This window comes from Lissotriton vulgaris, unplaced genomic scaffold, assembly GCF_964263255.1.
Source record: "Lissotriton vulgaris unplaced genomic scaffold, aLisVul1.2 SCAFFOLD_1979, whole genome shotgun sequence".
Taxonomy (NCBI): domain Eukaryota; kingdom Metazoa; phylum Chordata; class Amphibia; order Caudata; family Salamandridae; genus Lissotriton; species Lissotriton vulgaris.
In genome coordinates, this window is record NW_028246536.1 from 157,129 (window position 1) to 182,401 (window position 25,273).

Genomic DNA, 25,273 nt, shown 5'->3' on the forward strand with positions numbered 1-25,273 from the left:
ATTTCTACAGAATGTGGAACTTGTACTGTCAATGGATGTCCTAATACTATTGAGTCGCTTTGTCTGATTGCTAGGGCTGTCGCTGCAACTGATTTTAAGCACACAGGCAGAGCCTGGGCCACTGGATCTAATGTACTTGAAAAATAAGCGCAAGGCTTATGTGAACCTGCTTGATCTTGTGTGAGGACAGACAATGCTGTACCATCACGTTCTGTAACAAAAAGTGTAAAAGGTTTGCTGTAACATGGTGTCGCCAAAACTGGTGCTTGACATAAAGCTTTCTTTAATTCCTCAAAAGCCTGTGTATGTTCCTGAGTCCAAGGGAGGACAGTCAAAGTCGCTGCCTCCTGTGTTGTCAACTGTATCAGTGGTTTAGCTAGAAATACATACTGAGGAATCCATTGTCTGCAGTACGAGGTGAGGCCTATAAAGGCCCGCACTTCCTTTTGTGTCTTGGGTTGTGGTAACTGTGCAATTAACTGAATGCGATCAGGTGTGAGCTGTCTCCCCCATTTGGACAGCAAGTGCCCAAGGTACACCACTTGCTGAACACAGAATTGTAGCTTCGAAGGAGACACTTTGTGTCCCTTGTCAGCCAGAAAATGCAAAACTGTCAGTGATGCTTGTTCACATTTGGGTTCACTTCGTGCGGTGATCAGCAGATCATCGACGTACTGTAGTAAGACAGTGTTAACTGGCATTTGGATACAATCAAGTTGTCTTTTCAGTGCTTGGCTATAGATGCTGGGGCTTTCTGTGAATCCTTGAGGTGCGCGTGAAAATTTGAAGCTTCGGCCATTTAAACAGAATCCGAAGAGATATTGGCTCTCCGGATCAATGGGTACACTGAAGAAGGCGTTCTTGAGGTCAATTACAGTAAAGAACGTCGCCTCTGAATCAATAGCAGTCAATAATGATGAGATGTCGGGAACCACAGGGTACTGTGGTACAATGCATTTATTTAGTTCTCGTAAATCAATCACCAGCCGATATACAGGCGGTGCATTGGGATCAGTACGTTTAAGAATCGGAATGATAGGGGAGTTACAGATGTTGGAGTCGGTTTCTACGACCACTCCTTGGGCAATGAGCTCTTCAATGATTTCCAGTAAAGCCACTACAGCATCGGGTGGTAACTTGTATTGTCTGATTCGGGGTAATACAACTCCTGGCTTGAGTGTAACACGGTATGGTGTGATGTGCATACAACCTACATCGGTCGGGCCTTGTGCCCACAGGTGTTTCGGTACATTTTTCAATCTGACGTCAAATTCTCGTAGTACATAGTGACCCTTAAAGTCACGTAAGAAGAGTCTAACTCCCTCCGGAGAACAACATATCACTGCTCCTAGAGCCTTCAGTGTCTTGATGCCTAACAAGTTTTCTGGACATGATTTCGTGAGTAACAGGTCTGTAACACGTGATAATGGACCTACTGCTAGGGGGACAGGTTTTGATACTTCATTTACAATAGGATGTCCTGAAAAACCAAGGGAAACATTCTGTGAGCCTGAGAGGGGTGCCCCTGGAACTTCGTCGTGACTGATCGTGGTGCGACTTGCCCCTGTGTCAATTAGAAACTTTCTGTCTTTTCCCAAAAAATGACTATGTACATAAGGACCCTCTTGATCTACAGGAATTTCAATAAGAGGCAAGCCAACCTCCCTCTCTAGGCTGTTTCATGTGTATCGCTGATAATCGGGATAATCAGATTGGGCATACTGGTACATCTGCTGTGAAACTTGTTGCGTCGCGGCAATAGGCTGTGGCTGTGATACCGCTACGGTCTGTACTGTCTGAGGTGGAGCATGCGTAGGCTGTATGTTCTGGGAAGTCTGTTGCTGGACCTGATCTTGTCTAGGCTGACGTGGTCTTTCTTTAGTTTTACCTGTTGCTATATTATATTTTAGGACCGAACATTCATTTACGTAGTGACCTGGCTGCTTGCAATAGTTGCATGTCCCTTTAACGGGAGCCGCTGAATTACTTGTCTGTGTCACACCCTTTTTCTGACCATCAGCTGGAACTGACTGGGCAACTAGCATTTTCATTTTCGTGTCTTTCATGCGTCTCTGTTCGTGATCTTGTTCTTCTCTAATTCTGTTCTGGTGATATTGTAACATTTGTAACATCTGGGATGGCGTATTTGCTTGCCAAGTGCTTTCGACTTTATATACACGATTCTTAACCTGTGTCAGGGAATTCTCGACTAATTTTGTTACAAAAAGGTGCGGGTATGACTCGCTACTTGGTTTCAGGCCACTATTAATAATAAAACATTTCTCGAATCTTGAATAGAAATCACTAGTATCTTCATCGTGTTTCTGTTTACAGGCTGAGATTGCGTCCCAGTCTTCCTTTTTAGTTGTCAGTAGTCTTGGCAAAACCTGTACTATTAAACCTGGTAATGCTTTAGCTTTGTCCCCAAGGCCCAGCCCTGGAGTGCGACCTTTTTCCTCGTCCTCTATTTCGGTCCAAATAATCTTTTTATCTCCCACCTCCCATTCTTTTTCTTTGAGTTTCTCGTAAATGCCTGTAGGCAACAGTACTTTTAACATTTGCATAATATCCGTATACGTGTAATCTCCCATGAGTAACATGTCTTTAATTTCTCGGTGGAAACCTGCCGGGTCTTTATCGTGACAGGGTACTAGTTTCTTCATTTCTAGTAATTCCATTTTAGTTAAAGGTGTGTAGACAAATACACGTTCTAGGGTGTCATCATCTTTTCTTACTGGATGTACTTCTCGTAAAGGATTCTGTCTGTCGAGGTAAAACATTTTTCTTTCTGGGGGCGGAGCTGAAACATATTGTGGACCTAAGAAAGCGTTATATCTGTGCCGTTGTTCTAGAATTATTTTAATTAACTTGGTACTTAGGCCTCTCCATCTATTCATGAGTAGTGCTTCTAATGTATCAGGTAAGGGACCTGGATCAGAATGTTGATTTCTGTATAACGTGATGAGATGCTGAATCATGTACATACCAGCTAATTTCTGCTCGTCTGGGGGAAGATTTAAAAATGTCTGAGCTACTGTATCATCACTATATGTGTTGGGATTGTCAGCCCATTGTACTGCTGACCGGGCTAGTTCTTGTTCATCCATAGAATTGAGTACATGGTACCCCATTCGTTCTTGAAGTATTTTATCGGTAACCTGAAACAAATATTCAGGAGAGCTCGTTTTTGAGATGCCAGAGAGAAAAACTCTCTTGCTTTCTGGACGAATGCCTTTCTTAAGGTAATTTCCCTTTCCTACATATGCTATCATTTCTTTGGTCGTGTCGTTATCCTCTAGTTCTTCCTCCTCTGAGGATACAATCTTGTCGCTATCTCCTTCGCTTTCGGGTTCCTTTCTTTCATGTATTTCTATTACTGCTTTCCTGATTCTTTTGTACATATTTGCTATACTGCTTTGTTTATCATGCTTTCCCTCGGCTATATTCTGGCCCCACTTGTTTAGTGCATCCATATCGTCCTTGTCTACACCAGGCCTGTCTTGTTCTCTTATTAGACCATTTATGAAGAAGCGTAATATACAACCTTGAGTGTCAGTTTTCTGGTGAGCCATGGCCTCTTTAATACTTTCAGGACCTTCCCCTGTTTGGATAAAATGATATATTCTGTCTAGATGATCAGTCATTCCTGGTAATAACATTAAATAATCTGTAACTCGTCGTAGGCGTAGTGATGCTAGCTCCATTCTATCGGTTTTACCGGGTACTGGATCATATCTGCAATCTGGAAGGGGTTCTTTAAGGAAGTTGTAATTCTGTATTTGGGGTGTACGTTGCTTTGCTATGTCCCTAAGGGTCAATCTGTGTGTTTGTGGCGGGGTCTGGTAACCTCCTGTCGCACCTCCTGAGGCGGAGGCTTGAGCATGGCTTGTCTGTGGAGTCTGTATGTGTAACGGAATTTGTCTTTTACCAGGATCAGGCCCAAAAGGATTTAGCGGATTAATAGTAGGAGCGGGAAGTGGTGGGGGAATAGGTGGTACATGATGTTGAACGGGTGTAGCTTGTTGCGGTACTGGCTGGGCATTGTCTTGGAGTAGGTTGCCATCTCCGTCACCGTCAGTAGGCGGTACGTGGGCACGTGGATTTGTATAAGCGGGAGCTACATCGTCTAGATAGGAAGAAAGGAATATGTCTTTTGTGGTCTTGTGCCTTACTTTAGTCGGAACCAATGGTGGCGGCAGATCTTTCGGTATTTCTGGAGTGGCTTTAGGCGAACCCTCGGCCATTAGATACATGCCACTTGCAAGAGTGTTTCGTATACGGTCTACTTGTTCTGCTTGTACTCTGATACCTTCAGCAACTAATTCGTTTTCTCGGACCTCATCCGACTCTTCTCTATGTTTTTCTGCTTTTCTGAATGCTTTTTCTGCACGTTTATGCGATTCTTTACGCCACAATTCTATGGCGTCTTTCTGAGATTGTCTGGCTTTCTTTTTCCATAGTGCTTCCTCTACTCTCATGATGCACTCGGCATCCCATGTCCCTGTAACGGGCCACCTATGTTTCTCTTCTAGGTGCTTGGTATAATCGGCTCATAAATCTAGATACAGTATGGCATCTAAGCCATGCTTATGATACATAACATTTCCGGGAGGGTCCCTAGGTGGGACAGGAATCGCTTCCTCTAGTATCCCTTTCCTAGTTCCTAATTGTCTTAATTTATTGAATAATGGCATCTTGTTGCTTGGTACTTGATACTTGATACTTGTTACTCACTCTAACTCGAACACAGTTAATATACAAAAACACAATAATGTACATCAAAACAGTCACTCATACCACGACAGTAATCACATGAAACATTTTGAACATATATGGACTATCCTAGAACTCCAGAAAACGAGAACAAAAATCGGACTCTTGAATACTTGATATACTGCTAAACAGTACAGATACACTGTCTGAAACAGTGCAGACCGTGTTTGTGTACCCAAACCAGTCTTTACCGGATACATAATAATGCACCCGTCTAGATGCGTCCCCAGCAACGGTACTCACCGGGAAGCACGGAACGGAAGGCCTCGGACAACTCGACTGGACTGGACCGGACTGGACTCGGCTCGACTCGATACGTGAATACTTCGGAACTGGTGGGCCTCTTGACACCTCGGACCTTGTTTCTTTCGGCTAGGCTCTGGTCGGTATCCTCCGCACTCCTCACCGCCTCGTCTGGGTGCTGATCGCAGTCTCCGTCACCTCCGTAGGCCTGAGGGAGATACAGGAAATCCTGCGGGTACGCGTAATTGTCCGTCTTGACTGTGGCAGGGGGCAAAGGCTGCAACGCACCTACCGGCGCGTGGGGTGGGGGAGGGGTCCCTGTTCGGGCGCCAAATTAATGTGGTAAATATTTAATTACCGTCCTAATTTCTATGCAGGTAAGTACTATAAAATAACTCAGTCGGAAAGAAAGAGACAGAGTCCGTGGTGTTAGAGTTCTAAGGGGTTTTATTCCTTAAAAAGGAATGGTTCTTGAACCGGATATCATGTTCCTGACACCGCTGGGGTTCAGGAAGGGATAGAGCATACTTTATTGATAATACATAACTTTTATACTTAATGCACAGAATGAAAATCAATACAGAAGGCGTAACAGCTGAGAGAAACAAGATAAGAACACACACGTGTTAGCAATACGTAATCAAAAGGCGTGAACTAGGGCGTACACAGAGGTGTGTGCTAGAAACGTCACATGAAAGTGTCACAAGTGGGTGGGTACCTAGCAGAATCTTGCAATGTCAGCAGAAATCTGAGGTCTGGATGCGCGCGCAGCTGCATGACGTGTGATTGACGTGAAGCTGGAGGGTGCAGGGGACTTGACATTTACACTAGAGGAAAGAGACAGAAGTCTGGCATGTCAGATCAACTCGTTCCTATATCATAGCTGATATCTAATGTTTGGGAACCATATTATCTAGAGGGAAAGGTCTCTTGGGCAGAGGCTATCCTATACTGACTGTGAATGCGTGCATATGTGCCTACGTGTCTGTGTGTAAAGCGAGGGGGCCATGGGCCTACCATGGTAACGGGAGCTATGAATTACTTGCATGGAGACAGAAAGGCCGGGCCCTTTGCTCTGCAGCTGAGGGGTTGTTTATCTATCCTGCTAGACTGGAATGTGTTTTCGGGAAGCTGAGCTTGGCTATGCTGATAACGTGAAGGTAAAATACTGTCTTTGGCAGGAAAGCAGGCCGAGCCAGGCCCCGCTCGCCTCACAGGGAGTGGGACAGAGTTCATGGGGGCATCCCACGTTGCAGTTTCAGGAGGCAGTGATGACTTTATTAAAAGAAAAGGCTCGATGACAGAAATCGGGCCTAGCTCACACAGAGCCAGGAATACAGAAAGTGCACCATACAAAGACAGTGGCAAGGCATACTTAGGAACGGAATATCTGACCCATTCATGGTGGATCTGAAAGAGGACATGTTAACGTTGGACGCAAATGTATTTGCGTCTTCATAGCTGGCACAGGACGGAAGTTACATGTACTTTAAGCTCGTACATGGAGACAGTGGGGTACACGTTAGGGAACATTTCTGACCATAAAATTTCTATTTCCTCAGGGTATGGGCAGGCAACGAGCATTGCTGAAGTTACGTCGTGCTGATGACATGATTCCAGCAATGCGCCACCCTTCCAATGGGAGATGCCTCACGCATCTGTTTATCCTAGCGCCATGATGCGCCGCATTGTAAATGTGGCGCATCTGTGGTGGCACAAGGGTATACTTGCATGACGCATCTTATCAGGCACATCTCTGCTGATTTGCAGGGATGCGCCAGTCATCATAAATCTGCCCATTCATGTTGTGTGCTCCAACCCGAAGAACACCAACTTGACGACGTATATGACGCCACTGCCGACTCTGTGTTCTGAAGGCACCGCAGAGTGCACCGCCCAGTGCCGCACCGTAACCCTGGTCTCACCGATGATGCCTGTTGCAGTGTCACGCTCTCTCCTAAGGGCCGTGTCACGCTCTCTCCTGAGTGCAGTGTCACACTCTCTCCTGGGTGCAGTGTCACGCTCTCTCCTGAGTGCAGTGTCATGCTCACTCGTGAGTGCAGCGTCATGCTCTCTCCTAAGTGTAGTGTCACGCTCTTTTCTAAGTGCAGCATCACGCTCTCACCTAAGTGCAGCACCACGCTCTCTCCTAAGTGCAGCATTACACTCTCTCCTAAGTGCAGCGTCATGCTCTCTCCTAAGTGCAGCGTCACGCTCTCTCCTAAGCTCAGCGTCACTCTCTCATATAAGTACAGTGTCACGCTCTCTCCTAAATGGAGTGTAACCATCTCTCCTAAGGGCAGCGTCACTCGCTCTCCTTAGCTCAGCATCACACTCTCTCCTAAGTGCAGTGTCACTCTCTCTCCTAAGTGCAGTGTCACGCTCTCTCCTAAGTGCAGTGTCACGCTCTCTCCTTTGGGCAGTGTCAAGCTCTCTCTCGAAGTACAGCATCACGCTGTCTCCTAAGTACTGCGTCATGCTCTCCCCTAAGTGCTAGATCTCGCTCTCTCCTAAGTGCAGCGTCTTGTTCTCTACTAAGGGCAGCGACACGCTCTCTCCTAAGTGCAGTGTCACGCTCTCTCCTAAGTGCAGCGTCACGCTCTCTCCTAAGCCCAGCATCATTCTCTCTCCAAAGTGCAGTGTCACGCTCTCTCCTATTTGGAGTGTCAGGCTCTCTCCTAGGGCAGCGTCACTCTCTCTCCTAAGCGCAGCGTCACACTCTCTCCTAAGTGCAGCGTCACGCTCTCTCCTAAGTGCAGCGTCACGCTCTCGCCTAAGTGCAGTGTCACGCTCTCTTCTAAGTGCAGTGTCACGCTCTCTCCTAAGTGCAGTGTCACACCCTCTCCTAAGGGCCATGTCACACCCTCTCCTAAGTGCAGTGTCACACTCTCACCTACGGGCAGTGTTAAGCTCTCTGCTAAGTACAGTGTCATGCTGTCTCCTAAGTGCAGCGTCTCGCTCTCTCCTAAGTGCAGCGTCTCCCTCTCTCCTAAGTGCAGTGTCACGCTCTCTCCTAAGTGCAGTGTCCCGCTCTCTCCTAAGGGCAGTGTTCCACTCTCTCCTAAGGGCAGTGTCCCGCTCTTTCCTAAGGGCAGCGTCACGCTCTCTCCTAAGGGCAGCATCACGCTCTCTCCTAAGGGCAGCGTCACGCTCTCTACTAAGGGCAGTGCCAAGCGCTCTCCTTAGGGCAGTATCACGCTCCTCATAAGTTTCCACGCTGTCTCCTAAGGGTAGTGTCATGCTCTCTCCTAAGTGCAGTGTCACGCTCTCTCCTCAGGTCAGTGTCAAGCTCTCTCCTAAGTGCAGTGTCACGCTCTCTCAAAAGTGCAGTGTCTCGCTCTCGCCTAAGGTCAGTGTCCCGCTCTCTCTTAAGCGCAGTGTCCAGCTCTCTCCTAAGGGCAGTGTCCCGCTCTCTCCTAAGGGCAGCGTCACACTCTCTGAGACTCTTTGGTGACGTTATTATTTCCACCTTTACGTCAAACTCAGCACCTTCAAGGTATAAATATGCCCACACTCGCCCAAGCAAACACACAGTGGTTTGGAGCAGTTTGACTATCTAATTGCCCAACGCGCCCTGCTGCAGCAAGTGCCGAAGGAAGCCTACCCTCCAGCAGACGCTCTGAGAGAGACGCTGTCTTTTCTCCTGCCGAGAAATCCAGCTCCAGTGTTTCCGAGCTACCCTTGCGGGTTGTTGGGAAATCAAGTCTCGAGACCGACCTTCTCCATTCTAAACTAAGGTACGGAGCTGATTAGACCCTTGGAGAAATCTTGAGCAGATTCTTGGCAAAAGAATACTACATTTATGCTACACCTCACTGACTTCCTCCCTCGTACTAAAGCTTAGGTTAGGTACACCGGGGTAGGCGTATTTTAGAAGCACCAGTTGAGTACTTTTTAGCCTCTGTTATTTATGTATCTATTTCTATATGGTTTAGGAACCATACAATGCTCTTACAGTATTATTTTATTCTATTATTTATACTGTACGCATTATATTTTACAAACTGTGTTACGATTGTAGCAGTTCATTTCTTATGCTTGATAAAGAAGACTGTTCAATAAAACCTTTTATTGAAAACGCTGTCTTTTCTACTTTCTCTGCACCTCTAGTGAAACAAAGCATGTCCGATTGACTGAGTGAATTATCTATCTATTGTTTCCACGACTCTTAAGATAAGTTTTATCTTGGGGAAACAAAGTTGTCATGTTTATGCGGTTGTCAGAGACTAATCCCTTCTTGTGAATTCGAGAAAGTTTCTAGTGAGCTCTGAGCTAGCTGGCACACACAATTAAGTCTAATATATTCTATAGAGACCTAGTCGACCTCAGTCCTACGTCTAATCTATAGGATATGTTATTTTAATGCGCAGAGCCTATTGGGAATATAGGAACTACACTACACTAGTACAGTGCTCTGAGTGTGCCCAGGGCTTGTAAACAAATGCTGCGGGTGGGCTTGCAGCACTGGTTGTGCCATCCACAGAAGCAGCTTGTAAAGTGTGTCTCAGGTCTGCCATTGTAGAGCCTGTGTGCAGTCTGGTACTGCCATGCTGACTGGGAAAGTGCACCCACTTGCCAGTCCCTAAACCTTTCCTTTCTGCATATTAGTCACCCCGATGGTAGGCTCAAGAGTAGGGTGCATTGTATGTAAAAGGTAGGACATGCCCTGGTGTGTGTGGTATGTCCTAATAATGAATTTCACTATAGTAAAAGGCTACCTTTTCCCCATTGGTTTGATTATAACATCTTATAATCCTAACTGACTCAGGGAACTAGGTAGAAATTCGAGTTTAGTGTACCTGAACACAGAATGAAAAAATTAATCTTTAAGTGAAGTTGGTTTTAACATTCTGTATATGAAAATACCATTTTTAGAAAGTAGGTATTTTCTTGCCTAACTATTCAAGCATGCCTCTGCTAGGTTGTGTATGCCTAGTCTGGAGTTTGAGTGACTGGTGCTGGGAGATTCCAGGAGATATGGTGAGTCAGTTCAGGGCTAAATAAAGAAATCTGCATGTAGATGGGTGGTAGGAGTTAAACCTGGGACCTGAATAGGGCTGTGCCTTCCCTCCACAATGCTGGCTCCACCTCCTGTGGTGCGTCTGATGTCCCTGGCCTACACTGTGAAAAGAAAGAAGGACTCTTGTCAACACAGTGCTCCATGACTGACCAGAACTGGTTTGGACTAGGCAAAGGCCTCTCTGTCTTCAGAGAACAAAGAGAATATGTGTATAAAAAGGGGGACCCAGACCCCAGAACTTTTGATCACTTTTGCAAAACAAGAAGAAACCTTTGCTGAGGAGAGTAACCAGAGAGACTGAGGAGAGTCTGTCCCTAAGCGTGATGGATTTACCTGCAGTGATTGCCTGATTGCCAAACAGAGTAGAAAGGACTTTGTGCTACTTTCATTCAACTTGTGAAATTTCTCCAAGGGCTTGAGATAGAGCTTGCCTCCTGCTGAAGTCTTAGGGACAACAGACTTCACCCACCAGTTCTCCAAGTGTTCTTTGGAAGGGCCTGCAGTTGCGTTGGGCTGTTTGAGGGACTGCGTGTCGCAAGGAGCTGGAAGCGCGACTCACGAAGAAAATGTACGTCACCGCCGCTCCACAATGCCGAAGCGCCTCGCATTGCCGGAGAAGAGGATTGACGTCGCACCAGCCGCCGCCGCATAATCAGAGAAGTGTGTCACCGCTGCAGCCGCTGTTATCGCATTGCTGGGAAAGCGTGTCACCACTGCAGCTGTCGCATCGTTGCCAAAGCGCCTCGCATCGCCGGAGAAGAGGATCGACATCACATCAGACGCCGCTGCATCACCGGGAAGTGTGTCGCAGGGTCTGTCGCGGCTCAGAAGAATCGTTGAGTTGCCCCACGGCCTTCTGGCATGCACGTATCGTGTCACATCAAGAAGAAGACGCCATCTTTGTTTCATTGCCCAGGATCTTCATCGCATCACGGTGCTGCTGGTTGCATCACCACGGAAGCGCAGTAATAAACCAACGCACCACCTCCCCACGCCGAGAAGAACCGATGCAACCCCTACACATCAGTAAGGAGTGACGCATCACCTTCCCTGCAGCCCTTTTGTTGTATGGCGTTATGCATCCAAAGGTACAGTGAACTCAAGTGTTGCATTTTACATCTTAAGAGAACTGAGCCATTTCTACCATTTTTAAAGTACAGTAGTGTGGATTGTTGTTGTTTGTGGTCTTTTGTTAAGTCTATATAAAAATACTTATTTTTATACTACAACACGTGTGTTGTCCAGCTGTAGTGTTGTCTATGGGTTACTGTATGTGTTCACAAATGCTTTACACACTGCCTCTGAGATAAGCCTGCCTGCTCGTGCCAAACTACCAATTGAGTAAGCAGGGGTTATTTTAGGAGTGTACCCCCTTACCCTGACTAGACGCAAGGGTCCCTATTTGGACAAAGGTACCTCTGCCAACTAGAGACCCCCAAATCTAACAGGCTCCAAATTACTGGAACTTCTACCTGAAGTTCTTCTTGAGGGTCCAAAATGTCCAAAACACAATCCAAGGGTCGCTCTGGTATCTTTAACATGGTCCCTAAATGGGTGGGTCCACAATTCCCACAATACACCTGGACAAAACCCTTACAAATCCACTGGGCACACACCAGGCAGGGAATTCTTGGTGGTGATGATGCAGGTGTGCACCATTAACCCGTAGCTTGCAGGGAGTCCACTCTTTATTCCTCTTGAAGCAAGATACATCCAAAAGGCTGTAGTTCCAGATACTGCAGCGTGTTCAGTCAGTCAGTATGTAGGGCCTGATAGTGCCCCAGCTTGGCAAGCCACCTTATTTTTAGTTTCAAGCAGCAGATCTGAGAGGCTCAGCACCACTCAAATATGTATTTAGTATTCCTTGGGGTCAGGTAGGAGAGCACACCTGTTTAATGAAGTGCAGGGCAACACCCAAGAGCATGACCACCTCCTTCAAAGTGTTGCATAATCTTCTCTCAGAAAGCACTATTTCTCCAAAATTCAGTATTGCCGAAAATTCAGCAGAGGAGCAAGAACTAGTTAAATCAACCTCCAGTATGGCTTCTTTCCATAGCTCTCCTCCCCCTACCATCTGCAAATTCCTTCCCTAAGCCTGCCATCTGGCTGGATGAGAGGCGTTGGTGGGTATATGGGCCTGACATTCTCTGCTCATTCTATCCACCTTTGAAGCTTCATGCTTTACGACCCCTCCCCCCTTGCTCTGGCATTCCTGTGTAGCAGAGCTCTCTCAAACAGATAGCCTGTCTGTGGGTGAGCCACTTATCACTTCATCAAAGCAGCCTGAATAATCCTGTTAACTCTGACCAATCAGGTAAGATCACAGAAAGGCTGCATTTTGGCTTATAGACAAGAAAGCCTTATAACTTTTTTTCTGTGTGGTTCAGGATACATTCAGCAATAGCACATTGTTGGATGTATCAATACCATTCTCATAAGTCCTTGAATGATATTTAGATTTGATTCCTAGCAATAGTTATGCATTCATAAACTATTGCCATGTTATCCTATTGGGCTAGGTATCTACAAAGGGGAAACTGCAATATGCAATTTCTCCATAATCAGGGCATATCGAAAACATATTTTATAAAAGCCCTGCTTGTAGTTAAATTAACCCCTACCCCTGAAACACGTAGTGGATACATTAGGTATCCTGAATATACAAAAATAGTGTAGACCTTCACTCCACAGTGTCCTAGCACTAAAGTCGATTTTGGGAGACACTTGACTCTCTAACCCCAAGCATATGTTATGTTATTCGGATTTATATAGCGCGCAGCTGTCCCAGCAAAGGGACCTACCGGCACTGCCAGTATCAGAATAACAGACCAGGCACCAAGACAGAGGATGCAGAAGAAGCAGAGATGCGACCAAAAACCTAGCCAGATGCGACCAAAGGCCTAGATGCGACCAAAAGCCTAACAAGAAGGGAAAAGGAAGGTTTTAATGGCTTTTCTAAATTCCATCAAGCGGTCCATACTACATATCTGAACAGGCAGGGAATTCTGTAATCTGGCCGCCAGATAGCGAAAGGACGGACCCCCAGCGCGCAGACGTTTCACATGGGGACTGTAATCAGATGTTGTCCCGAAGAGCGCAGTTGGCGGAAGGGAGCATAAGGAGTGAGCAGATTAACTAGTAAGCTGGGTGTGGCAAGCTTTTAAATCTTAAAAGAAAGACACAGCACCTTAAATTAAATGCGTTCAGCCATGGGAAGCCAATGAAGTTCCCAAATGGCACCAGCTGAGGGGCAGGTCCGCGGCAGCCCCAGCAAGGCTCTGGCTGCAGCGTTTCAAACACGCTGCATCCAAGTTATTTCAGCCTGATTGGCCCCTATTAGGATTGAGCTGGCGTAGTCCAATCGGGAAAGAATAGCTGACTGGACAATCAGCTGGCGTGCAGGGGGGGTCAAAAAACGTCAAAAGATGCTTAAGACCACGTAGGAGGCCAAAGCAAGTGCCAGCAACTTTTTTTGTATGGTCTTGGAAGCTGAGGGAGGAATCCATCCATACGCCCAGGTTCTTAACCACTGCCTTAGGTTTAGGGGCAGTGCCCAGGACACTTGGCCACCATTGCTCAGTCCAGGCACTCGAGTTCTTCCCTACTAACAGGACCTCTGTTTTGCTGGCATTCAACTGCAGGCAGTTAGTAGTCATCTATTCCGCAACGGCAGCCAGCCCGTCTCTGAACCTGGAAACATTCAGTGTGGAACCTTCAGTCAGGACCACCACCAGCTGCGTATCATCCACATAGGAGACCATGGTCAGGTCCCACTGCCTGGCAACTGCTGAAAGAGTCTGAACGTACAGGTTCAATAATAAGGGACTTAGCGCAGAGCCCTGGGGCACCCCCTGATCGATGGAGTAAGCCTGAGAGAAAAACGGGGGGCTGACACTCGAAAAGATCTGTCGGTCAAGAATGATCTAAACCATTCCCCGGCCAGGCCACCCACACCCACTTCCTCCGGCCATTGTAACAAAATGCCATGCAAGACCATGTCAAAGGCGGCACTCAGATCAAGCAAGATCATTGCCGCCGTCTGACCGGAATCGAGAATGGTCCGCAGATGTTCAGTCACAGCCAGGAGAGCCGTCTCTGTGCTGTGACCTGGGTGAAAACCATTTTGGGATGGATCCAAGATATTATTAGAGCTCAAAAAGTGTGTTAATGTGTTATTAACATGCGTCTCTGCGATCTTAGCCACCGTGGAGAGGAGAGATATGGGCCGGAAATTTTCGAGCTTAGTCGGATCCAGCAATGATTTCTTGAGAATGGGGGAGACCCGCGCCTGTTTCCAAGGCACCGGGACCACCGCTGTGGAGAAGGAAGAGTTAACCAACTGGCAAAGCAGGGCCAGGACAAGAGAGAGTGACTCCCTAAACTGAGACGGTTTTAAAGGGTCGGCTGGAGAGCCAGATTTAACTTTCCCGCTCAGCCGGATAAACTCGTCCTGAGAGATACTGGGAATAGCTAAAAATGAGGACAGTGGCAGAGGTCTATGCAGTGCTGTAAGAGGAGAAGGGAGCGCTCGTGGGAAGGACCGATAGATGGTATGAACTTTCCCGACAAAAAAGTAGCTAAATCCTCATACTGCTGTTCGGATGAAAAAGCGGATGCCAGATTTTTCCTAACCCTGAGGTCTTTAAGGATCTTGAAAATGCATTTGGCCGGGTTAGGGCTAAAAATATTTTATAAGGGCCCTCCTTATAGTGACATGACCACTCCACCGCTGGGAAACATAGGGGAGAACCTGGGAGTACCTAAAATCCAAAATATTGTTGTTTATCACGTTTTAAGTGCCCCTAACACCAAAGTGCTTTTAAAATGACCCCAGGCTCACAACAGTGCAGACATGCAAGTGCAGAAAGGACTGCTGGCCTCTAAATTGCCAAGCCCTATTCTAAGCTAGGGTCAAGGTGTGATGACAAGGATATCTGTCTGTACAGACAAGTCCACAAAATACTGTTAGTAGTGACCTCACTTTTAAAGTCGATTGCTTGGTAGACCCTGACGCAGAGGTCCCTGGAGAAAAAGGCTGATTTTACATGAATACTCAAGTTTCTGGGTCATTTTTATATGTATTTCCTGATTTCAGTTGACTCTATTCCTTTCAATTCCTCACGAGTCCATGGAGAGTTTTGAAACAAGGCACTAGAGAATACAGCAAATGCAGAGTGTGTAATAAATATGTTTTAATATCCGCAAAAAATGTTGTTTCAGTAAGTTTGCAGCTATATTTGTAGCATGCTATGTCAAGGAAGCTTGTTCCAGAAACACCATCCTGTGACATTCCTTAGAGTTAAGACGTACTTTTGGGTTCCTTTCCACAAAGGCTCATATTATTTTTGTTTTTCCATAAGAATGAGATGGACAGCTACATACATTTCGCCAAACAAGTGGCCATGATGATCATCATCTGCCCCACTATGAATCTCATAACATGCCTCGATTAATGGACACAAATTTTAAAAAAAAACTAATCATAATGTGAATAATGTAAGAATTCAAGCCAGGATAAGGCTCACAACTGCTCTTGCTTGAGAATAATTAGATCAAGTACGTCGCTTAATAGTCCAAAAATGATAAAACTGATATAAAAATGTGTCTTCTCAAAATAATGTTTTTGAGCAGTTATCGTGATTGAGAGGTCAACAAAGCAGCAAAATCTGGTAGGCAACACATCTGGAGAACTCATATGTAATTCCATCATACTGGAGGCATTGGAACAGGGCGCTGGTGGCACACAGTGCCTAATTTTTGTTGACGCCCCAAAAATCTCCTTCTCCACAAATTTTCACTACTGCACTCCACCAGTGTTCCTCATCTCTCCATAGCTACTCTCTCACATGCATTTAATTTGTTTTATAGCTTATAGCACTACTCTTACCAGGGTAGGGAGTCAGAGCACTTTACATCACACACACATTATACTGAGACATTGAATCATACGTGTGTATTTCAGTCTATAGAAAATGTTACATAAGACAATAAGCATTACAAAGTGTAGGAGTATCAATTCACTGATACAAGTAGTTAGTATGCTTTAAGAGTTTGTTCTGGAGAAGCAGAAACTCAGGATTTGAAACGAGCCTCAGTGGTTGGCTTTACTGATAAGACTGTATTTCTACATGCGAGACCGAACCAACACATGTTCCAATGCAGGGCGGTGCGACCTGTGCAGCTGCACCGGTCGCAGACCTCAGGAGCAAAGGGTAAGGCACTGTGTTTAGAAATAACTTTTTTTACAGATGATTTTAACATGTTAAGGATAGAAGAGATTTGTTGGTGTGTAGAATGTTGCATTAGTCCAGGGGGAAATTATTAGTGTACATTTGTCAAGCAGATAATTATTTATCGGCGTTCATGTTACATGCTTGGCTGTGGCCTCTATCTGGCAATGGAATAGTCTCACTAAACTAACCCTATTTTACTGTCTTACTTCTTCCTACTCGACAATCTTGTGCATTCCATTTATGTCAAAAGTCTCATAAAACAAAAATGCTTCATTTCATGGTACTCTTGAATGTAACCCCAGTGTTTGATTGTAAATTAAAACTAATTTGTCATTTTCATTGACAGAAAAAGTGATTCAACAGAGAAAAGATGTGCTGAAAAATGAGAAAGAATTGGAGAAAATCCAACAGAAAAGACATTTAGACTTTCTAGATATTCTTCTTTGTGCCAAGGTATGATTTCACGTATAATAATGTTTATTTTTATGCAGCTCTTTCTATGTTTGTTCGTTGTGACACAATAGTGACAGAGACGGTGTTATGTATTATGGCCAATGCCTGATAATTATACTTAGAAGTAAGGTGGGAAGAGTAGGCTTTATGTGTAAAGTATATCACATCATGAGAAGCTTCAGCAGTTGACATAAATTAGCACCTCTGTAGGGTTGTGACTCTCCCAATTCTTTAGGTATAGGGCCATGAGAGCCCAACCAGTGGCGTTAGTTTTTTCAGACAGGTGAACACAAATCACCGGGTTTCAGTTCAGGAGACATCTCATGTAACCATAAAGTGTGATGTGTAGGTTGTAGTGCTCTTCCTTGTCCAGGTTCTGCGAATAGGACCAGTTATTTGTCCTTTACTGATATTAACTACATCCTAGTCATTCTTTGTTTCTTTATATACATCACCATCACTCCTCTGTTATGATGGTCTTTTCTTGTGTTAGTGATTAGGTTGTCTTAAAAGTTAAAAGTTTGACTAGCTGGCCAATAGCATGTATCTGATTGTGTCACCTAGTGCATCGCTAAAAAAAACTGTCTTATTTGGACATCATTGTCATGACTTGACAATATGTTTCACTGCCACAAGCTTTTGACAATTTTATCAGGGCCTAAGTACCAAAAGATGCTTAAAGTATCCTACCACCAGTAAAAAGAAGAGAGAAATATGGCTATCAGGGCATAGTCTAAAATTAATCCTAGCTGGGACATAATATTAGTATGAGCGCACTATTGAGATTACATACCAGTGGGTTTCAGCGCAATGCTGTGTTTTTTCTGGACAAAGTAAGGTTACCTTAGATGCCAGACAGTGTCTGTTACAACCAATCCTGTTAATGTGTCCAGTTTCTTAACACTGTCCTTATTTTGTGATAAAGTACACTGCAATTGATTGGTCAACAGAATGTATTTCTCCAAGTATATATAGTCAATTAACCATATGGTGACTCGGCTATTTGAACCCCAAAGAACTGTTGGTGTTTTTTCTGTTTGGTAGCTATTTTCTGTTTTGCAATAAATGCTTTCAAGGTGTTTCTCAAAGTATATTTTAAATTTGATAATTTGAAATTATTCTTGTTCTTTAGTATTCCACATTTTTTATAACGATCTGCATCTGTCAATTGGCACTGTTATTCTTTCTACCTATACAAGAGAGGGTGCTTTTTTCAATATTGCTCAAATTATCCAGTGAAAAGCTTGTGAGATGACAACTTTGAAACCCTGTACTTTCCATCACTGGAGACACTTCAGCTGGAGCAGCTAAAAAGAAACTGCAGCTGTGACCGTTTTTAGGTCTCGACTATTCTATCACGTAAGTGATAGATTTCGAGATTATGGAGTTGTAACCAGGAAAGCTAAACCAGGCGGATTGTGCCCAGTGCATGTGCCTGTGCACGCGCTTTCCATTTGGTCTCCGAGCCGCTTGCCTCGCATCATTGCATCAGACCCGCCACAGCAATGCCGAGAGCTTCACTTCAAAGGCATCCGCCCCCCCCACCCCCTGCTTCACACTTTTCACGGCCGCCAGGCCGTGTCTCGCATTTCTCCTCCCCCTCCCCACAGCAATGCCTAGAGCTTGTTTGTTCTTGTCCATTATAGGAGCTATAGAGCAAGTGATTTGTCTTTTACAGCGCGCTTGAAGGAGTAGACCTCTTCTAACCACTAAGCGACGGTCCGGGATTTCACTTCAACTAAACACGCCGAAACCGTGAGAATGCATTTTTTGAAAATGAAAAACATTATTTTAGCTACATTGATTCCGAGCAAAACCTGGAAATTGTGTTAAAATCTAACAACGTAGTCAGTTGAAAAACAGACACATCTCAAATATGTTCAACAATCACAGACGCGTTTTGCACTACTTGGTAATGTGGGTGCAAGACCCTGAGCGCCATACTCAAGCATGCACGGACAGGGTATGATATGCTCCCAGAGAAAGTCAAACGCTCCTGTGCAGGTTGGCATCTTTTTCGGTTGGGTTAGATAAAAAATATATAAACACTGTAGAACTACCTGCTTCATTTTTTAGAATATAAGGTCGTTCTAAAATCGAACTTTTTCCTTGCATTTGTTTAATTTTGGAATATATTTTAACTACCAAAATAGTTTTCTGCTACATGAACGTGTGCTCTTTATTAAAAAAATTGCTCTACCACAATGACGATGCTGCCAATAAAATACATACTTAAATAATGAAACAAAGACAATAAATGCAGTGATAAGAAATGGGCTTTAGTGCGCTTTCGCGTTTTGTGTGTTATAATATTGCTTGATGTCTACTAATACACAAGGGCTCTGTCTTTCTAATGTCCTTGGCTACGTATATTATTAATAAAAATAAGCACTAATGCACGCGAATGCATGCGCGAGCCAGCATCCTCAAAGCATAAAGCTCCTTGAGCGCCCCTTTGTGTGTGTGTGTGTAATTCAAGCGCTATCCTGTGGCCTCCTCGGAAGGGGGACAATGTTCAGGCCGGTGGCACAGGCTCGGCAGAGGAAGAAGAGTTAGTCTGTGGTGAGGCTTGAAAAGCCAGGTACGTGTCCTTCCTGCCTCAGTGCTCCGTCTCTCCAGACTCTCTCGCAAGGGGAGGTGCATAGCGCTTGAGTGCTATGAGACAGGCTTCACATCGATGGGCCTCTCTGTGCCCTTTCATGGCTCTTGCCCGGCTCCCCTCTTTTTGTTGGCCAGGCCCCAGGCTGCTCATGTTCACTCATTTCACCTACATACGTCTACCCCTGTCAGTCCCTCCCTTCCCTCAGGTGCCCCCAGGGCTCCTCACACAGCTCCCCATTTCTAATCATATGGTACCCTCTTAGTCCTGCTCATTCACTCTGATGGCCTCTCTCCCTTGACCTCTGCTGATGGACCTCGCCGAGGAGGGCTGGGCCCTGTCCAGTCCAGCTGCCAGGTTTGTCTGAGGTGGAAATCAGTCCCTTCTAGTTTTTGTGTGGGTTTGAATGTAACGCCTGCAGCTGATCTTGCGTGTACTGCAGGAATATGGTTATTTTATCATTTGCTGTGAATAAAAAAAAGTAACCCAATAACAAGGTTCTAGAAGTTCTTGCGTTGTTAAACCAGCAGGAGGGAATAACCATTGTCCTGGATAAGGAAGTGGTGCATTTTTTCAGGCATATATTATATTTGTTTGTTTTTAGGCATATTTAGGTAAGCATATTTCTGCCACTGGTTTGGTACTCATAGAGGCGTCAAAGTGCGGGTGTACTTTCTGTAGAGTTCTGGGCTGTTCATCCATTGGAGTCCAGCTGATCAAAGACAAGCCATGGCTATGGATAGCGAAGAAGGATCTTGTAGATATTCAGGGTTTTAAAATATTGGACCATGCTTACGCTGCCTCAGGGTTCTGGTTTGGTGGTGTGAATTTCACGTGATAAACATTTACCATGAAACAAATAATACACTTTATTCATTAATCAGCCGGGGAGAGTGCTTTGATTTACAAGGAGTTGCAACACAACGGGGCTGATTCAGGCTTTTTCTCTCTCTCTGTCTCTCTCTCTCTCTCTCCCCTCCCCCTCTCTCACTCTCTCGTTTCTCTCTCATCTGTTGATCATCCTCCCCCACATACAACCCCCAAACACATCCCCACACACACATACAACCCCCCACACACAACCCCCACACAACCCCCCTACACAACCCCCCAAACACAACCCCCCAAACACAACCCCCCACACACAACCCCCACACACAGACCCCACACACAGACCCCACACATAGACCCCACACACAGACCCCACACATAGACCCCACACACATACCCCACACACAGACCCCACACACACGTCCCACACACATACCACACACACACACCACACACACACACCACACACCACACACACACCACACCACACACACACCACACCACACACACACCACACCACACATACACAACCCCCACACACACACAGACAGCTACACACACTCACACACACACAACCCCACACACACACAACCCCACACACACACAACCCCACACACACACAACCCCCCCACACACACACAACCCCCCACACACACAACCCCACACACCCCACACACACACACCCCCCACACACACCCCCAACCCCCCACACCCCCCACACACAACCCCCCCCACACACAACCCCCCCACACACACAACGCCCCCCCACACACACAACCCTCCCACACACACACAACCCTCACACACACACACAACCCCCCTCACACACACACAACCCCCCACACACAAACAACCCCCCCCACACACACAACCATCTATCTATATATCTATCGCCCTCACTCTATCGCCCTCAGTCTATCTATCTATTGCCCTCAATCTATCTATCTATCTATCGCCCTCACTCTATCTATCAACCTCACTCTATCGCCCTCACTCTATGTATCGCCCTCACTCTATCTGTCTGACGCCCTCACACTATCTATCTATCGCCCTCGCTCTATCTATCGCCCTCACTCTATCTATCTTATCACCCTCGCTTTATCGCCCTCACTCTACCTATCGCCCTCACTCTATATATCCATCTATCTGTCGCCCTCACTATCTGTTTATCTATTGCACTCACTCGATCTATCAACATTACTCTATCTATCAATCGATCGCACTCACTCTATCTATCTATCGCCCTCACTCTATCTATCTGTCGCCCTCACTCTATCTATTGCCCTTACTCTATCTATCGCCCTCACTCTATCTATCTTATCGCCCTCGCTCTATCGCCTTCACACTATCTATCTATCGCCCTCACTCTCTGTCCATCTATCTATCGCCCTCACTATCTGTTTATCGCACTCACTCGATCTATCAACATCACTCTATCAATCGATCGCACTCACTCTATCTATCGCCTTCACTCTATCTAACCATCTATCGCCCTCACTCTATCGTCCACTATCTATCTATCGCCCTCCCTCTATCTATCTATCTATCTATCTATCTATCTATCTATCTATCTATCTATCTATCTATCTATCTATCTATCTATCTATCTATCTATCTATCTATCTATCTATCTATCTATCTATCTATCTATCTATCTATCTATCTTTCGATCGCACTCACTCTATCTATCTATCGCATCCTCACAGCATCACTCAGCACCAACACAAAATCACTCAGGGCACCACAACATCAGTCAAGGGCACCACAACATCACTCAGGGGCACCACACCATCACTATGCGCTACCACAGCATCACTGAACGCCACAGCATCACTCGTCGCCACCACATCACTCAGTGCCACCACAGCATCGATCTGTGCAACCATTCAACAACAACTGGTTCAAATATGTTCTCTTAATGTTTCAAGCTTTATTACAAATGTCACAAAAAGATGTTAATATTTCACTTCTGTTCTTGGATTTTCGTCACAATAAAATACACTGAACATAATCTTCACAAAAGTTATTTACAAAAGTTAAAGCTATTGCCATTATAAATTACAATAACTTTATTTAAGTATAATTTTTTTTTAAACAGTTATTTATAATATCAATACATCTAAGTCACGTAAATACAACACCTATTGCATTACAAATGCAATAGGTGTCACTTTTGCGATAGTTAAAACTATTGGCATTGTAAATGACAAAGGTATTAATTTCTCTTTTTTCAAAACCAACACATAAATAAAATATTTGTCATTTACAATACCAATAGCTCAAACTTTCCTAATGCGAGACCTATTGCATTGCAAATGCTTGTTGTTTATGGCACTTGACTACTACTGTTAAGCGGGTTCTCACCTGTGAACAACACCAAATTCTTTTTCTTGGGGATATGTGTCTTTTGGACCTCCTTGGTGGTGTGAACTACTTAGTGGAGTCTCACACACTAAGGGGCTCATTATGATAGTGGACGGACTTGAGTCCGTCCGCAACCATAGAGGAGGAGGGAACATCCGCATGGCCTGCGGAGTTCCCTCCTGTCCAATTAGGATGTGACCCCCACCCTGGCGGTCACATCCTCTATTTTTACTATTGCGGTGGGTGCGGCTTCAATCTGCACCCGCCGCAATGGTAAAAATGAATACATTGCATTTGTATGCAGATAGCGGCAGGCACCGTGCGGTGCCTGCCGATTTCTGCATACAAATGCAGGGGGGTACCATAGGTACCCCCCATGTGCACCCCCACCCCCCTTCACCCAGGGGGCCCGCAGTGAGTGGGTTTCAGCGCAATGCTGTGTTTTTTCTGGACAAAGTAAGGTTACCTTAGATGCCAGACAGTGTCTGTTACAACCAATCCTGTTAATGTGTCCAGTTTCTTAACACTGTCCTTATTTTGTGATAAAGTACACTGCAATTGATTGGTCAACAGAATGTATTTCTCCAAGTATATATAGTCAATTAACCATATGGTGACTCGGCTATTTGAACCCCAAAGAACTGTTGGTGTTTTTTCTGTTTGGTAGCTATTTTCTGTTTTGCAATAAATGCTTTCAAGGTGTTTCTCAAAGTATATTTTAAATTTGATAATTTGAAATTATTCTTGTTCTTTAGTATTCCACATTTTTTATAACGATCTGCATCTGTCAATTGGCACTGTTATTCTTTCTACCTATACAAGAGAGGGTGCTTTTTTCAATATTGCTCAAATTATCCAGTGAAAAGCTTGTGAGATGACAACTTTGAAACCCTGTACTTTCCATCACTGGAGACACTTCAGCTGGAGCAGCTAAAAAGAAACTGCAGTTGTGACCGTTTTTAGGTCTCGACTATTCTATCACGTAAGTGATAGATGTCGAGATTATGGAGTTGTAACCAGGAAAGCTAAACCAGGCGGATTGTGCCCAGTGCATGTGCCTGTGCACGCGCTTTCCATTTGGTCTCCGAGCCGCTTGCCTCGCATCATTGCATCAGACCCGCCACAGCAATGCCGAGAGCTTCACTTCAAAGGCATCCGCCCCCCCACCCCCTGCTTCACACTTTTCACGGCCGCCAGGCCGTGTCTCGCATTTCTCCTCCCCCTCCCCACAGCAATGCCTAGAGCTTGTTTGTTCTTGTCCATTATAGGAGCTATAGAGCAAGTGATTTGTCTTTTACAGCGCGCTTGAAGGAGTAGACCTCTTCTAACCACTAAGCGACGGTCCGGGATTTCACTTCAACTAAACACGCCGAAACCGTGAGAATGCATTTTTTGAAAATGAAAAACATTATTTTAGCTACATTGATTCCGAGCAAAACCTGGAAATTGTGTTAAAATCTAACAACGTAGTCAGTTGAAAAACAGACACATCTCAAATATGTTCAACAATCACAGACGCGTTTTGCACTACTTGCACCCACTAATGTGGGTGCAAGACCCTGAGCGCCATACTCAAGCATGCACGGACAGGGTATGATATGCTCCCAGAGAAAGTCAAACGCTCCTGTGCAGGTTGGCATCTTTTTCGGTTGGGTTAGATAAAAAATATATAAACACTGTAGAACTACCTGCTTCATTTTTTAGAATATAAGGTCGTTCTAAAATCGAACTTTTTCCTTGCATTTGTTTAATTTTGGAATATATTTTAACTACCAAAATAGTTTTCTGCTACATGAACGTGTGCTCTTTATTAAAAAAATTGCTCTACCACAATGACGATGCTGCCAATAAAATACATACTTAAATAATGAAACAAAGACAATAAATGCAGTGATAAGAAATGGGCTTTAGTGCGCTTTCGCGTTTTGTGTGTTATAATATTGCTTGATGTCTACTAATACACAAGGGCTCTGTCTTTCTAATGTCCTTGGCTACGTATATTATTAATAAAAATTAGCACTAATGCACGCGCGAGCCAGCATCCTCAAAGCATAAAGCTCCTTGAGCGCCCCTTTGTGTGTGTGTGTGTAATTCAAGCGCTATCCTGTGGCCTCCTCGGAAGGGGGACAATGTTCAGGCCGGTGGCACAGGCTCGGCAGAGGAAGAAGAGTTAGTCTGTGGTGAGGCTTGAAAAGCCAGGTACGTGTCCTTCCTGCCTCAGTGCTCCGTCTCTCCAGACTCTCTCGCAAGGGGAGGTGCATAGCGCTTGAGTGCTATGAGACAGGCTTCACATCGATGGGCCTCTCTGTGCCCTTTCATGGCTCTTGCCCGGCTCCCCTCTTTTTGTTGGCCAGGCCCCAGGGTGCTCATGTTCACTCATTTCACCTACATACGTCTACCCCTGTCAGTCCCTCCCTTCCCTCAGGTGCCCCCAGGGCTCCTCACACAGCTCCCCATTTCTAATCATATGGTACCCTCTTAGTCCTGCTCATTCACTCTGATGGCCTCTCTCCCTTGACCTCTGCTGATGGACCTCGCCGAGGAGGGCTGGGCCCTGTCCAGTCCAGCTGCCAGGTTTGTCTGAGTTGGAAATCAGTCCCTTCTAGTTTTTGTGTGGGTTTGAATGTAACGCCTGCAGCTGATCTTGCGTGTACTGCAGGAATATGGTTATGTTATCATTTGCTGTGAATAAAAAAAAGTAACCCAATAACAAGGTTCTAGAAGTTCTTGCGTTGTTAAACCAGCAGGAGGGAATAA

At 45.2% G+C, this 25,273-nt stretch overlaps 1 protein-coding gene across 1 annotated transcript in view; it reads left to right on the plus strand.

Moving 5' to 3' along the window:
- The window catches only part of LOC147665879 (cytochrome P450 4B1-like), a gene marked incomplete at its 5' end in the record, with an annotated part of 284,942 nt that overhangs the window by 136,119 nt on the left and 123,550 nt on the right, over positions 1 to 25,273 (plus strand). The window contains one exon of the mRNA XM_086949452.1: positions 16,616 to 16,722. Coding sequence (XP_086805578.1) covers positions 16,616 to 16,722 — 107 coding nt within the window. The remainder of the gene's footprint in view (positions 1 to 16,615; positions 16,723 to 25,273) is intronic.